The sequence below is a fragment of the Micrasema longulum genome, unplaced genomic scaffold, assembly GCF_059751315.1.
Source record: "Micrasema longulum isolate JH-2025_06_02 unplaced genomic scaffold, ASM5975131v1 h1tg000343l, whole genome shotgun sequence".
Taxonomy (NCBI): domain Eukaryota; kingdom Metazoa; phylum Arthropoda; class Insecta; order Trichoptera; family Brachycentridae; genus Micrasema; species Micrasema longulum.
The window spans coordinates 245417-262423 of record NW_028277546.1 but is presented as its reverse complement, the minus strand read 5'-3'; the positions used below and the strand labels follow the sequence as shown (position 1 = coordinate 262423).

Here is a 17007-nt window from a genome sequence, read left to right as displayed (position 1 = left end):
CTATTACATAAGTATGTATGTAGTAGATAAAGAATTTGTAATTTTTGTTAATAAACCATTATTATTATTTTATTTTTTTTAATTCATAGTAAGTACTGCTAGATATTAAGTTTTTTGTGTTCTAATGTCTTTGTTGAAAAACAAAGATGTATTATTCCGTTGCTTGGAATTCCCCAGATTTCTAACCTTTTTCTGAAAAACTCCCGCTGGTGGCCCCGCGCGGTGGTGGGGGGGGGGGGGGGGGTAATCATTGTTCCGTGGAGATAGCTTGTCCGTCTATCTCGGTGGCGATGTCCCGAAATAAGTTTTTGTCCTACAATTGCTGTTTACACGTGGACAATGGTCGAGTCCTGCACGCAGTGGTGGGGGTAATCATTGTTCCGCGGAGGATAATCTGCCCCAGTTTGCCCGTCTATCTCGGTGGCGATGTCTAGAGACAATGTTTTGTCCTAAAAATTGCTGTTTACATGTGGACAATGGACGATTCTTAGGACAAATATTGTCCTCGTGTGAACCTGGTTTAAAATACAGACTTACGGAAATAGAAATTCATGATCTTGTCATAACCGATCACAAAGCAAGCCTTACAATTTGGTATTGTCAGCATAAAAATCAGTAGTGGTTCAAACTTTTACTCTTTCCTAATCTTTTTTGGCATAATATTATCATATAGATAAATAACAATTTGTAATTTTATAATAAATTTTATTTAAGCAAATTACATTTAGAAATAAACATTAATGTTGTAGAATATGGGTACATGATCGAGTTAGAAGTTAATAACGCTGGCTAGTTTCTTGACCCTGTTGAGCAGAAGGTCCCCTTCACGAATGGTGGCCTGATACAGAGCTCCTCTGTCTGCCGCTCCCAAAGCACTACTGCCCGCCGCTCCGATAACGGCCCCCCCGCTGCCTGCTCCCGTCACCACACAGCCGTTGACAGCGTCGATGCGACACTGCAGTCTCCCTGCAGCTGTGAATCTACAATGCAACAAATATCTTGTTGAACACTCATCGTTACCACTCATTCACCTAATGGTGCAGGGCACTGCATTAGGACAGCAATGGGGAAGTTCAGTGCTACGGGAAATTGGATATAAAAAATGTTTTCTTACATGCGGTAAAAATTAGAGTATTTAATTGTCTGGCGAAGTCTCTCGAAAACGTATGAAAAAATTAATAAAAATGGTTTTAATAAAAACTAACTAATTTGAATGACGACAGGAGTTCTTGTAAATCAAAAAATGATTAAGAGTTGTGATAGATTTCCAGTAAATGGGAAACCAATTCACCAATTAGCAGAACGCACCGTAAAGAAGTTGTGACGGCACAAGCAAAATAATTTGAAAAATCATAGAGCTGATAATATGATACATAAATTCTATTATTTTTATTTTTGGCTTAGTTTGATAGTCTGTTAGGAAATAATTTTTTTTTAAACCACTGAACTTCTTCATTTCTGGATACTTTGATCATTTTAGTTTTGCGTTTGTCTGTCCAAAAAGGATGAAATATTGCAATGCAAAAACACATTTTTAACTATTATGCTAGGGTATTTCTACAAAAGTTTACAATATTTTGCTAGGATTTTTCGGAACCTCAAATTAGAATGTCTTCGGAGAACAGCTCAAGTGCGATTTAAGAGAGAACAGAGCTGGCATCAGTACAGAAAAGTCCTTTCCGAATTGAATGGAGAGCTGAAAGTTAAGAGTATATTAGAGGAATTTCTGCGATCAATGATCTGCAATGATGATCAATCAATGGAGCAGCACATAAATCTAAGATTCGCCGGATGCTTTCTAAAGCTTCCCCATCCCACCTAGGGCTACTAATAATATATGACGGAACATTTACCGAAACCGCGGAAGAAACACTTGAGGCTTATGCCTAGGTACATTTTCCTGGTTCTGTGACGACTGACAAAAGAGAGAACTACCTTATCCAGCAGAGAAACTATAAAAGACCGGCGATCAAGGACTGGACAAGATCAATTCTAAATTAATCTTAGAATGCCTATGTCAGTGAGTGTAACAGCATAACATTAATTTGGGTACTTGGACACTCAAACATTGACGGTAACGAGGCAATTGATGAATTGGTGAGGCTGGAAGCTGAGACAGCCCCAATAGGCCCAGAATATTTCTGTGGGATGCCCAAACGTGCATAATGAACTTAGGCCGTTTTAGACCAGATTTTTGGATTTGGATTATGATATTTTTCATTACACTTTACATTTATACATAAATATTGGTCATTCACCGGTTATTCCACATTCTTTCACAGTGATACATTCCAGTTTGAGCAAACAAATTATGCGAAATCCTGTTATATTTTTTCTGAAAACGTCAAAGATGCCGCATTCTACGTTAAATCAGGAGAATGAAAAAAACTGGTGGTCATAAATGTCGACCGTATTAACGGAAAATAGTCCTTTTTTCAAAAAATAAAGTTTTTAAATAATATTCAAATGTTTAAGATATAAAATAAAGTGACTTTTATGTGCGGAGAAATAAGTATTTGTAATCGGCTAGTTTCTTATTTTACTGGGAAAAGGCTGGCCACGCTTTATAGATATTTGTATTTATTTTCGAGTGACATACGATCGCTGGCAATAATATTTTTATTTTTAGATAAATACTATTAGAATAAAACATAATAATCGATAATAAAATATGATGAGAAGCTGTGCATAATCGCTTATATGTAAAGTTCGCCATTGGATAGAAGCTCCGGGTTGAATTCCTGGGATGGTCAACATGAAACAATTGTATGATGGGTCACACTAATATTTTATCATTATTAAACTATCACCTGAAGCCTGAGATCGATCGCCTTACTTTACAGTAAATAGTTACGATAAGCTGCATTTATTTTTTACAGCACCTTATGTTCCATCAGGTTCAGATAAAGCTTTGAAGATGATAATTTTTTATAAAAAAATACATTCGAAATCAACAGTTTGTCACTGATTTTTAATTTCAAATGTATATGTAGAAAATATGCATGAATGGACAATTTTATTATTTTTAGGCAGTGTGTCGTTTTATCCTCTCTGCCTACTCTTTTGTAGAAACATTATGATGGCAATATACGTAATTAGTTGTTAGAGCCTCATTGTTAATAGTATATATTTGTAGGTATTATTAAATATTGATATTTTTTAATAAACAAAAATATAAGTATGCAGTTATTGCAAACATAAACAATGGGAAAAAATAATGTTAACTGATTATTTGAAAATTACAGTTAAATAATTTAATTTATTCCCAGTAATCAAAATGTTTTTTATTTCGATATTATTCACTTCGCTAAATCTGTAAAACGGACCCTTGAATGTCTAGACGAACCATATTTCACGCATTGGGCTCGTGGCGAGCATGTGTAACGAGGGCCAGTCTTGTTGTACAGGGTATAGAGCTCTCACAGAGGGTATAGGCACTGCAGATTGTATAAACACCTTGCTAGAATGAATCTCCCTGAAACTTCTAGATGTAGATTCTGCAGAGCAGATGATGAAACACCTGTACACATTTTATGTGAATGTGATGCTTTGCATCAAAGCCGCATCCAAAGATGGGTGAGCCAAAAGGTGAGCCATTGTTTAATCCGAGGATGTGAGAGTACCTGCCCCCTGCCTCATAGCACGATGTTTTAAAGACTCGGGCTTGGAGAGGAGATTTAGCCATAGATATGAAATATTTTATTACTATTTATAAGACTATATATTTTAATAATAATTAGAGAATTCATTCATTTGTGCATTTACGCAGCTCAAATTTTACTGAGTATGAGAAACCATAACCAAGGTATATCATCGGTGATACTGCAATACCACGTAACTACCAATTCTAATTTTCACAGGGAACCTAAAATAGTTCCGTTAATATTATTTTCGATTTTAACCAACCAAAAATACGGTTGAAGTATTAATTAAATTATTATTATTTAGAATAAAAATACTAATAATTTAAAACTAACTGCTTTTATTCCCTAGAACAAAATTATTCAGTAAAAACATTTTCGTAAGAAAATGAGGTTACGTTGTATTGCACCGACGCTATAATATCACCTTTAATAATATAAAAAGTACCTTGAAATTTCATCTTCAATATAGTCCCTGGTAAGGCCGAAAGTAGTAGCAATATTGTTAAGGCTAAGACTGCGATAAGCTCTTAGAAGTTGTACATAAGCCTTAATACGCATCTCTCGTACGTAGTGATGATAATGCGGATAAAATACAGGATCCGTGCAAATCTGAGTCTCCACCTGTAAACACAAATGCATACATAAGAATATTTTCATATTAACCTATTTCAATCTTAACTCAACTTCTCATACATCAAATGAATTTTGAAAAATATCATGATGACAAAATATAAAAATTGTTAATTGGGAGAAATATTTATATGAGAATGTATGGAGGAAAATGAGATCTGAACATTTTGGAAGAAAATCAGGAAAACATGAAATTTTTACAACATGAGGTTTTACTGATATATGTTCTCGGGTTTTCAATTTCATACTGAAACCATTATATAATATTACAATATCATATAGAGACACTTAGGCTTCAAAATTAAAATAAACTAATTGGGTCCTGGTTCTATTGAGTCATAGACTGTGGTGTCCGATATCCATAGTTCGTTTCACCATTCTGTGGCAACATAGTTACAATTATCTAGAAAGGTGCTGGTCAAAAACCATTTAAAAAGCTTGTACAGTACAATTTTATTTTATTTTAAATGTACAATACAGGATACTCCAATTACAATGTACATATACGACGTGTGTTCAGAAAATAAACGGGAATTTTTTAATTTTGCGGATTGGAGAGTCAGATTGTTAATTTTTTTATTATGTTGGTATACTTTTGTTCCAAAAATTTTGAATTTCGAACAAAAACAGCGGCGAATGGAAATTGCTCAGGTGTCACTAAATGAAGTCAACAGCGATGCAGAATTACTGTGACGTGTTATAACAGGTGACAAAACATGTGTTTGCGGATTTGACGTCGAAACTACGGGCTCAATCGTCCCAGTGGAGGCATTCTGGATCGCTAAGACCGAAAAAGGCTCGACAAGTGCAGTCAAACGTGAAGGTAATACTCACTGTGTTCTTCGATTTTATTAGTATAGTGCATCATGAAGTCTTGCCACGAGGTCAAACGGTCAATAAGGAGTTCTACCTACAAGTTCAATGCCGTTTTGCGTGAAGCAATCTAAAAAACGCCCAATTTGTGGCAAAACGATTCATGGCTTTTGCACAAGGATAATGCACCTGCACGCACTTCATTGCTATTTTGTGAATTTTTGGCCAAAAACAATGCTGAAACGATGCCCCAGCCTCCATATTCGCCAGACATGGCTCCATGTGACTTTTTCAAGAGAACCTCAAAGGGCCGTCGTTTTACAAGCATAGATGACATTAAAAGCTTATCACTGAAAGAGCTACAGGCTATTCCAAAGATCGAGTTTAAGAAGTATTTCAACGATTGGGAGAAGCGCTGGCACAAGTGCATAATATCTAATGGGGACTATTTTGAAGGTGACAACATTAATGTAAACAAATAAATATATTTTTTCAAAAAACGAAAATTCCTGTTATTTTCTGAATACACCTCGTACGATTAACATTGTTTAATTAACTACCTGGTAAAAGAAGAAATACAAAAATTGGAAAATTGTTTTCAGGTGTTGCCTAGTAGGTGAAACGGTTCAGCCGGATGAATCTCACCCACATGATAAAGGTTTCGGCTCTTTTACTTCACAAAGGTCAAAAGATGGAAGGGTTGAGGAAATGTGATGTTCAAACATAGGCAGAATGGTGAATGTTACAGTGTTTGAAGTGGCCACTTAAACCAGCCAATGACAGGTCATAAGCCCTGTAAATGCCTAGACTTCCTTATTCCCTTCTCAAAAGTGTTTTCCCTTTCTGTTGCAACAAACTTATTTATATATTTAAAAATACGAACCCAAGCTAAGCTTTTCATAAAATCAGCATATCTGCATTCATGCAAAGCTTCCACAAACTCCCGCAATTCTGGAAACTGGCATCGGAGAGCCTGAACAGTGGCACCTTGCTTCTGTAGAGTGGTCTGAAGCTCATGTCTGGCCAGGGCAATCATGCAAGCTAACACACAATACTGCACGATAGTTCCTGAAATAGAAAAATAAACATGAAATTACAGATTAATTAACAAATATTGTAGCTACAAGAAAACTAACCTTAAATTACACAAGAATTATTAAAAAATAATGCCACAATACTATTCTTCGGTCATCACAGAACTGGACTAATTATGGCATAAAGAGGTTAGGGATACTGGGTTTATAGCATTGTTTCGTGGGATGGCGATGATTTTTGTTAAAAACAAACATCCATATAGGTAGATAGAGTGTCATCGGAAAGCGTCTAGATTTTATAACAATGTTTTGTTTATGAAATTATTTTTGTGTATATTGTTTGTTAGTTAAGGTATAACTAGGTGTTCAAATTTTATTCATACAACTACCTAAAAATACATTACATTTAGGCCCGTTTATTTTTAAATTTTCATTTCATAATTTCATCATTTTTGTAGTTGCACTTTATCATGCCTAAAACACGCAAGTTAGGTGAAAGTGAGAGTTCACAGATATTTTTTTTCGATGACAACCCAGGTTAAAGAAACCAAAAAAATTCAGTGGTCCAGATATGTGGTCCAAATGACACTTAGATTCTTAGAATCAAATTCTTATAAAAACCGGCCAAAACCTGTCAGGAGAAGGATTACTACAAGTCGCAGGGACTGAATTTAGACATACACACATGTCGCTAAAAAAATTGTCAAAGCACATCTTCGAAAATATCTGCAGAGCTGAAAAGTGAATGCTGTGTTAAAATTTTACTCCACACAGTAAGGAGGTGTCTTCGTCTGGGTTACGAGGCTGTAAAGCGATAAAAAAATCCACGGCTCTCCGAGTCAACGGGAAAAGACGGCTAAACTGGGGGGTACCAAAACTGGACGGCAGTTGACTGGGCAAAAATTATTTGGTCCAAAGAAACAAATATCAAAGTAAATATATTGAAATAAAAGAACCAATATTTTTTTTAATATTTCATCTGTGGGTGTTTAAAAATAAAATAAAATGTCAGCCATCTTTTTTTTTCTCTTTCTAGATTTTTGGGATTCCTGGTTCTATATACGTCCGTCATAGAGTAGGTGAAGAATATCACCCTGATTGTGTGATGCCCATAGTAAAATTTGGAGGAACCATTCAGATATGAAGGTGAATAAGGTCCACAAGCGTAGGAAAGCTCTTCGTGAGCAAGGGATGAATGAATTTTGACACCTATATCACAATGCTGGTTGATATTTTCCTCGATCTTTAAATTTTATAATGCCGAGTCTCGACAGAGTGTTTTGTTCCAGCAGCGCTAATTTATATTAACAAATCTAGTACTAATTAGATACAAAAATTCTTTAAATTATTTTTAAGCGGATATATTGTAAATATGAAATTTTATATTCAAAAATTGATTAATAATTCGTGTCAAAGTTTAAAAAAAGTAAGGAGTGGTTTAAAAAATAAAATTAACTTTATTAATTGGCATGCACGGTCAATGGACTGTAAATAGACTTTTTTTTTTAAGTTGTTGCTTCCATACTCTGGAGATAATATAAGATTGAAAGAAGAAGAATAAGATTGCAGTATTGTACTGGGAGCAAGTACCTGTTATTTCAGGGACATGAAGCATTGAGAAATTACATTGGTACTGGAATTCCAGATTGTTTTGATTTTGTATGAAGGTAAGATGATACTTCATGGTCCTAACGCTCCTATATGCCACCATGAAAACTTTCAATGCTTATCGGTTCATGGTTTACCACTTCATTCTAATTCTCAAAGCACCCTCTTAATACCCATCCACAATTCTACTTTCTTTTCCAACCCATATAGAGTCCATGCGGCTCGACTGGAAACTCTGTTTAAATTAAGTCTGAAGAAACATCTTTCTCTTCTTTAATCTATCCTCCTTTCCTCTTTCTTCTTTATTAAATTAATTAAAGGTAATTTATACACAAATACGGTTATTTCTATTTTTTTATATCTTAAGCTTTTATTTTATTTTCAATTGAATACGTTTTGTAACTTAAATTATATAAATAAAACTTATTTTATTGGTTGGTTGGAAGAAATTGCCATCTGGCAACAAGCCCGCCAATGTACAATTTACATTATGTACAAAAAGTTTAATAAATAAATAAGGTGATCAGTATTAACTAAACATGAGTTGACCAAATGAAGATTCTAAATAGGAAAAATCCCTTGAATGAATGAACAGGGCCCCTGATGGGAAAAAATGGAGACAATTTGTGCAATGGCTTTCTAAACATATAGAGTATCTAAAGATTTGCGGCAGCTGTTGCTCGGTTGGTGTTCGGAGAAGGAGAAAAATAATTTTGAGAAATTCTTACCAAAGTCAACGAGTTCGTATGATTCAAAGGTGGATACACAATCAATGAATAATTCAGCAGCGTGGGTATAATCCCTAACCGATAGGCAATACAGAGCTTCATATGCCTTCAGTTTATTACGTGACCTCCAGTCCCCACCACGATCCACTAACTCGTGTGCCTGAAAATAAATCAATATTATATTAATCATCGATGTAAAATTTTAAACAAAATATTTCAAAAGATACTAGGATTCTAGATTAAAACAAAAAATCGAATGCCTTTGCATAGCTGTCTTTTTTTTACTGGCGAGCAAAATATCTCTTTACAATTATCGCCAGGGACAGTTCTCGCTTTATAGCAAGGAGTGCAATGCACTCCCGATAATTTCTGAAATAATGCGTCGAAAGGGATAATAAATAAATCTGTGCTCGTTTGTTTATCATCTTAACTTTATCCCATACAATAAAATCAAGTGTACGACGCCCGCCCGCACCGCCCACAAGTCCCCGCCACACACCAGTACTAATTCGGCAAGGCTAAGAGATGCAGAAATGAATTTGCTCTCAAGGAAATTCCGTTTTGTACGGATATTAAAGGGAGAAACCTAAACCAGCTCAAACAGTGAGATAAATCATAGCAGTAATACTTAGGTATTTATTAAATCTAAAGCGATGCTCCTCCTGATGCAATCTGCGAACCCCAAAGGATACCGAATTGTTCCAAATGTTTGTTGCATTTTTATAATGTATTTCTATGCAAATCACAAGACATCACTCCTCTCTTTTTACTAGATTTATATGTTAGAAGAGTAAAGAAGATCTGAATTATTCACATCTTGGATAAATGCTTAATTGTTATTGTTATTATCTTAAAGAAGAACTAAGAATATCCTGTTACTATTTTGAGTATCGAGGGCTAATACCCGTATGCAGAGACAAACCTTAAGGTGAGGAAAGTACATTCTATTGTCTTCACCTTTTGGTTATTCTCTGCATTTGAAATTAGAATGTACTTTTCTCACCTTAAGTTTTGTCTCTGCATACGGGTATTAGTTCAGAGTTCAGATCAATTATGACATTACATTATCAGTCGTTATGAGTGTTTAGTGAAACTACTTAGTTATTGTTTATTATTTGTAGAACTACAATGACTTCAGTGGAATGTGAACATTATTGTTCATTTTAGATCAAAAGGTCGTAAAATCGACTTTTTATGCAAGTAACTTTCATGTAGTTTTACTATTTACATACATATAAATATGCATATATATATCGTCAATTCTGTGTTTTGTTTGTTTTTTTTTTTTTTAAATAACTAATTCACCACAAAGAGAAAGAAAGAAAATTATATTTTTCTTTATCCAAGGCAAGGATTGAACCCACAACCTATGGTTTCGTCGCACTGCGGAGGCATCAAGTAAGTCTTCTTTTGCACCCCCTGAAGTTTTTGCCACTGACCAATACTGATTACCGCCATTATTGTCTTCTGTTGTGTTGTATTCAATGTGGAAGCTAGTGTATTCAATATTTATATATTATCTTTCTTTTCATAACTTCCTTCTAGCGCTTTCATATCTACAATAGGATTATGGAAATACCTACAATAGAATTATGCAAAAATAAATATAGGTTGGGATAGATACCCTGTATATCCACATCTATCTATAAGTGTAATGGTTTAAACCACAAAGCTCGTGATTGTAAAGATACACAATCGTGTCCTAGATGTGATGAGGCTCATGATATAAAAAATGCAATGAAGAAGCAGACATGTTACAACTGCAAGATCACAAATGAACGACTGAAATTACAACTTAATACTAACCATCCGGTTCGGAGTAAGGAATGTGCGGTTTATAAAAAGAGACTCAGATCAGAGAAAAGAAAAATAGATTTTTTTAGAGTGAAAAAGAGATTCAAAAATATTTTTTATATTAATGTTTCAAGTATTTTAGCTCATTGCCGAGAACTGGAAATATTATTGTACAAGTATAAACCATGTATGCTGATACTTGGTGATACACATGTAACTAAAAAAATAGCAAATAATGAAGCAATGTTTCTGGGATACACAACTGTCAGATGTGATTTGTTAAGTCGGCTACGGGAGACGTAATAATCATAATCCAAAGTAAAATTTCTTTCAATATAATTTCAAACGAGGTTCTGCAAGAAACAAAACTCACAATGCTAATTTGTTGTTCTCATCAAGTTGAGAATAAATTTATAACCAGAACATTTGCTGTGGTGAGTCACTCTCCAAATCAAGACCATAAATCTTTATAGGATCTCTTGAATTACTGGTGTTAAAAAACATTGAATAAAAGATGCAAAAACCAAATTACAGCAAAGAAAAAATAAATATTGATCATCAAAAAGAAAATTAGAATAATGAAACATCTATATGCGAAGTAAATGATTGAGAATATTGTTTTGTGAAGAAAGTAATCGACAATATCATGCGTAAATGTATGATATGTGGACCCGAGAAAAATATATATCTTTGAAGATACCTGCTTTGAGATTGAACTCCTAAGCTACACTATGCATCCATATATTTTTTGACAATGATGCGAGCTCAATCTTACCTTGTGAATGGCTTTCCCCATTTCTTTGACATTGCATCCATGAAAATAAGCAATTCTGAAAAGTGCAAAAATAGCCTCCAAGCGCCTATTAGTGGTGAGGGTAGTATCTTCATGCTTGCTCACAGCAAGAGCGGTAGCTTCCTTCTGGTCTCCAATAGAACAAAGGTAGTCCAATCTTAAACGTAAAATTGAAGGTTAGAATGACTCTTCAAAAAACGCAGTTCAAAAGTGATTTTTATTTATTTTTATATGATGAAGTAAGTAAGAACTTTACCTGCACGCGTAAGAATCTATTAATTTATCTCAATTTAAAATTAAACTGTTCAATCTAACCTGTCTTGCCAAACGGGAGTCTCGGAATCATCTTCCACAAACTTTGATAGTCGATTTTCATTTTCTTTAGCCATTTCGTCGTACAACTTTTGGTTAAATTCCCAATTTAAATCGTTACAAACTTCTTTATAGTAGGGTGCCATATTATTGTCTTTAATGCCCTGCATTAAACGATCTTTAAGTTCCTTGTCATTCTTAAATTTAGGAAGACGTAGTTTAAATTTAATAGAGGCTACTGCCATATAATCAGGCGTAGTTCCTTCGGCAGATAGTTCCATTTTTGTAAAATTAAGTTATTAACTAAACAAATAATACTGTATGCTGTAAACAAGAATATTTTAAAAATCCAAGCGCAACACGAAGACCAGAGACTCGTAACTTTTGACAACTAGTCACTGCTCACAATTCACTGTGCTCATAACGGTAACATATCAGTAACTTGCAAATCATTGTTGCTAGCTTCATATCTGTTCAATATTGTACTAGAAACATTTAAAGTACCTACTGCGGGAAAAAAATCTTATTTAGAGCAGTGGTTACCAAACTTATTATGCCCGCGGACGCCTTCTGCGGATTAAACGGTTCCCGTGGTTAGTGCCGCGGACTCACGGACCCATTGTTTCAATGTTCGAGCCCCGCTTTACCACAACTTGATTCCCATTTTCTAATAGTGAGTTATTTACAACTCGTTGAAAATGCCCCCTAAATTGAAATGTTTATATAAATCATAAAAAAGAAAATCTTCATTTTATCAACAAAAAAAACCTGACCTAGAACCCCAAATTAAATAAATCTATACAACGACATTAAAGTAATATAAATTTTGCTTTGATGTTTTGAATAGTGATGGGTGACGTAAAAATAAAATATGAAAAAAATATTTCAATATATAAAGTAGTGATGATTCGAATAATATTTTTTATTTTGAAATACCTACAAAAGCACATTCTTTTTCAATGAGACGGGTAAATCTTATGGGATGATATGAAATTATTTATGTTGAATTTAATGTTTGTGAGTAACATTTTTAAGTTTTCACCAGCACTAATTTGCGGTTGGTTTCTTTTTTTCGTGATTAAATGCATAACTATACTGAATCCACACTATTCTAAATAGTAATACGAGATAGCAATAAACAGCTTCTGTAGTGACTAGTACTACAGAATATATTTTCTTGCTTTTGCAACCAGAATTTGTGGTATCCTTGTTCAAACATTGATTTCAGCTCCTGATTTGTGGATAATTCAAAAAGTTCATCCTGTATTAGTGTTGATTCGTCTGAGTTTATGGTTTTATTTGTGAAAGTGTTCAACACCCAATCGGAGATGTTCAAGTGAAAAATGTATTAATTTTTTTTTCTGTTTGTCCTTTTTCCTGACGTTGTCCACGATCCCCAAATTCATTCAATGTTCCACAGACCCCTTAAGTGTGTAATCCCCAGGGATCCACAGAGTTAAAATGAACAGCAACCTATTATAATATTATTGATATTTTTTCGAAAACAATTATCTCAATTTACAAAACTATAAAGCTTCATTAATTTTCTCACAATACATACTTGTATGTCAATAAATACTTACTTTGTTATCATCATCATCATCATCATCAGCCGTCTCTTGTCCAATGTTGAACATAGGCCTTCCCCTTTAGTCTCCATATTTCCCTATACTGAGCTAACCGCATCCAACCACTTCCTGCAACTCGTCTTATGTCATCAGACCAGCTTGTCTGAGGCCTGCCGACACTTCTTTTACCCGTTCTGGGTCACCATTCCAAGACTTTTTTGGTCCATCTAGAGTCTGTGATTCTAGCTATATGACCAGTTCAGTTCCATTTCTGGTTGGCAGTTTGTTATATTTTCCCCGAAATTCAAATATAAATACATAAATTCCCCATTACCTATTAAACACTTATCCTCACCCTTAACCATTGGTTTTTCCTTCAATTATGATTAATGTACATGCTATAGTTCATAAGATTACTTTTATTTTCTACTTAAGTACCTTGAATTATATAACTATATAAGGACATTCAATCCAAATAATCTTCACATTCGTTTGAAAATGCCCTAATAAGGCGAAACAATTGTCACGAAGTTTTTATTTTTATTTGTTTATATTTGTAAAAATAAAATAAAGTGTTCACTAGACTCAAATCAGTGTTTGATTTCTAATTTATTTTTTTTAATATCAGTAATTCATATTATTTCAAATTGAAGCCGGCAAACCTGTTTATTCATTGTAAATTGCTTTTTCAAATTTAGGTACGCATTTTTTGTATAAAATAATACATTATTGTATTGCGCTCATGTGATGTAAGTATTTATGTGGCAAAAAAATTCAGTGGCCACTTTTCTGTCGAAATTGATGATACGAGTTCACTCGTACCATTTTTACGAGTGAATGACATATTATTTTTTAAAAAAAGTTTTGGAAACAGATGATTCATTTGAGTTTCTCCATATCAAAAGCTTATCTGCATAAAAATTATGTTAGTAATTTATTTTATTTTTGTCTAATTCATACAGGTTCACAAATATTATTTCGCCAACCACCCATTTTGAGAATGAAAGATTTTCTAGAGCTCCCAAAATTTTTTTAAATCTACCATCTGTTGCGCATCTTAAAAACGGTTATTGCAATTATTATTACATTTTTAAAGCGGTTTTATCCTCTTTCTGCGTTCAAACTTACATTTGAATAAAGAAATTAAAACGCATACCTACTTAATCATGTTCAGAAACATTGTTATTGGAATCTAAACAAAACTTTCAAAAACTTACTATCTAATCAGAGATAATGTATGAAGTATGAAACTGATGCACTTCAACGAGTTTGTTAACAAAAAAATAATTGTTAGAACATGATTGCTACAAACAAGACACATGGGCTAAGAAAATCGTGATAAATAAAGCAAAAACAGGATAGAAATAAGAACGAAATTTATTTTATTTTGAAATATCAGGAAAATACAAGTTATCGCTTTTTTAAAAATCAGCCATCGCCACCCTAGACTGTTTTTCGATTCTCCTCCCAATTTTCTCTGGGCCGTCTACCACCCTCCTAAAGGCTTTCAGCAACAAAGAGGCGTTATCGCCCACATTGAGAAAGGCTGGTTTGGCATATGAACAAGATATTAACCTATAGTTAGGGTCTACGTTGAAGGAATGCGATAGTGTGTTGTGACGCTGTCCGGTTGAGTTTAGATAAAAATTAGCAGATCAATATTCACCAATATACTAGATTCATGAATATCGTGGCGCCAATTTAATGTCAAAACACATTACCGCATTCCTTCCGTGCACCTTGAACGTAGATCCCGTCTATAGAACTACCTACTTATTACCGATAATTTTATATATTTTTATATTTGATAATATTGTTTTTCATGTTTGGTAATGTATTTTATTTATAATATGATAAAATAATATTCATTCCAAATTATTTCATATATATTTAATAAACGCTTAGAGGGCTCTTACAATATATAGTTAAAAGTTCATTAAGCATAATAGAAAATAATTTAAAATAAAATCTTAACTTTTTCACTAACCGCGTAATTAATTAATTAATATTGATAATATGAGTAGAAGAAAACACTCATTCAATTATTTTTCACCACTCACTGTTAAAAACATGGTATTTATGTTGGTAAATACCTATTATGTATATTCAACCGATGCTTTTATGGTTTCAGTTTGATCCGTGTACGAATAGCTCTCAGTACATATTCTGCTTATTCCATCAGTGTACTAAAGTTATTTGTGCGAGTTTCATCATTTTCACCTCTTAAAATGAATCAAGATAAATATTTCATATTTCTTTTAACTTGTTTAATTCATCAACCATTGCATTGTTCTGTAAGTGTACAATATTGTTAAGTATTTAAGTGACATATATTGAAAAATAATTTATTAATATTTTTTAAAGGCAGGACATTTTAAAGTAACGGATCAAGTGTTTATGGATTTATCAAAAAATCACCAACCCCTTGGAAGAATAGTTATCGGGTTGTTCGGTGAGCTTGCTCCAAAAACTGTAGAAAACTTTAAACAAATCGCATCCACCGGAATTAATGGGAAAACATATGCTGGATCTAGATTTCATCGGATTATCAAACGATTCATGATCCAAGGTAGGTAGTCAATGATTTTATTAAAACACAAAAATGATACTATTGTTTGACTTATGAATGGTTATTGCAGGGGGAGATATTGTCCGAAATAATGGATCTGGATCACTTAGCATTTTTGGATCCGTATTCGAAGATGAAAATTTGGCTACAGAATTCAAAATTTCTGGACTCGTGGCTATGGCCAACATAGGTTTGCCACTAATATATTTTTTTAATCCAAGTAGTTATTAGTTACATACTATTACGGTATAAAAATATACATTTGCATTGAAAATAAAATAAAATGACACATTTTAAGGTACTCATACAAATGGATGCCAATTTTTTATTACTACGGTTCCAACACCCTGGTTAAACGGCCTTCATACTATATTTGGAAAGGTGGGTAAGACATGTTATATTTAAAACATTTTTTTATACTTATGTAAAATATTAAACAACGATAAATAAAAAATCTTACCTATACTTACATGAAAACAAAATATTTGAAAATGTTTTCCCATTTTAAAAAAGTGGGGTTGAATATAAATATTAAATAATACGTATCTACTTAAATAAGGTTAAGTAACCCAATTCTGTTTCGCAGAACAATATAGAATACAGGTTTATTATATCGTCGACATTACAATATATTTTTTTTATAACGAATAATCAGACCTTACCAAAAGTAAAACGTTTTTTTGACAAACACACTTGTTTTAATGACTATGTAATATTAAAATAATATTTTTAGGTTGTTGAAGGACAAGACTTTGTTCATATAATTGAGCACGAGCCAACGGATAAAGACGACTACCCTTATTATGATATAACGATTGTTAATAGTGGTTTGATGAAAATTTCTAAGCCATTTTATGTGTCTGACGAGCCATATGAGTATGCCAATTTGTAATATTAATTCGAACAAAATAATTAGATAAACTTAACTATTCTATTTTAATGATTGCCCATTATGTTAATATTTGAGCACCTATTAATAATATAAATAGTCGTTTCAATACAGTTTTAGTAAAACTAAAAAAAATCATTAAAGATAATGCTTAAACATCAATATAATTTTTTCCATTTTCTGTTATTAATGATGACTTATATTTCAGTTTATGGGCCTGGCTGCGGGCATCAGCGGTTCCTTTAACAATGTCATTTTCCATACTGGGACTCTTCCACTGGATGATTAAAAAAATGGAAGTTTGAAAATTGACACATAGAATTTTTTTGGAATACAAAACTAACAAACGTTTGTTAATAAAAATTATTGGTGGATGTTTAGTGTAATAATTTGATTCATACCATATAATTATAAGAAATAACAATTTAAAGAATAAAAAATATTGTGAAATAACTGTAATTGTCATTTCATTTTTTAATAACGTTTTACAATGTTATAAATTGTGAAAAAAGTGTACTTTTTAAAAATACAAAAAAATATGTTGTTCAAATACTAGACAATAAAAATTTCAACTAGTGGGTCACCCTCAAACTTTTTTCAGTGCTGCCAACTAGGAGAAATTTAT

General features: G+C 33.1%; 2 protein-coding genes across 2 annotated transcripts; one reads left to right on the top strand and one right to left on the bottom strand.

Moving 5' to 3' along the window:
- Positions 1–690: 690 nt before the first annotated feature.
- On the bottom strand, positions 691–11749 carry Rpn7 (regulatory particle non-ATPase 7). The gene is made up of 6 exons (XM_088225337.1): positions 11360–11749; positions 11027–11201; positions 8458–8617; positions 5971–6155; positions 4090–4265; positions 691–980 (listed from the first exon to the last, which is right to left on the bottom strand). The coding sequence occupies exons 1-6, from the start codon at positions 11635–11637 to the stop codon at positions 770–772; spliced, it is 1185 nt and encodes a 394-aa protein (XP_088081463.1). The 5' UTR covers positions 11638–11749; the 3' UTR covers positions 691–769.
- A 3061-nt stretch (positions 11750–14810) lies between these two features.
- LOC148282283 (peptidyl-prolyl cis-trans isomerase, rhodopsin-specific isozyme-like) lies at positions 14811–16974 on the top strand. The gene is made up of 6 exons (XM_088225336.1): positions 14811–15218; positions 15289–15493; positions 15564–15683; positions 15792–15874; positions 16227–16369; positions 16591–16974. The coding sequence occupies exons 1-6, from the start codon at positions 15153–15155 to the stop codon at positions 16685–16687; spliced, it is 714 nt and encodes a 237-aa protein (XP_088081462.1). The 5' UTR covers positions 14811–15152; the 3' UTR covers positions 16688–16974.
- Positions 16975–17007: the final 33 nt, after the last annotated feature.

What these genes read in the sequence shown, in the direction of transcription:
- LOC148282283 (XM_088225336.1), top strand. Translation starts at nt 15,153, where the DNA reads ATGAATCAAGATAAATATTTCATATTTCTTTTAACTTGTTTAATTCAT. An exon ending in ATCAACCATTGCATTGTTCT is followed by an intron (nt 15,219 to 15,288) that starts GTAAGTGTACAA and finishes TATTTTTTAAAG; the next exon opens with GCAGGACATTTTAAAGTAAC. An exon ending in CGTGGCTATGGCCAACATAG is followed by an intron (nt 15,684 to 15,791) that starts GTTTGCCACTAA and finishes ACACATTTTAAG; the next exon opens with GTACTCATACAAATGGATGC.
- Rpn7 (XM_088225337.1), bottom strand. Translation starts at nt 11,637, where the DNA reads ATGGAACTATCTGCCGAAGGAACTACGCCTGATTATATGGCAGTAGCC. An exon ending in ACTCCCGTTTGGCAAGACAG is followed by an intron (nt 11,202 to 11,359) that starts GTTAGATTGAAC and finishes TTTACGTTTAAG; the next exon opens with ATTGGACTACCTTTGTTCTA. An exon ending in TGGGGAAAGCCATTCACAAG is followed by an intron (nt 8,618 to 11,026) that starts GTAAGATTGAGC and finishes ATTTATTTTCAG; the next exon opens with GCACACGAGTTAGTGGATCG.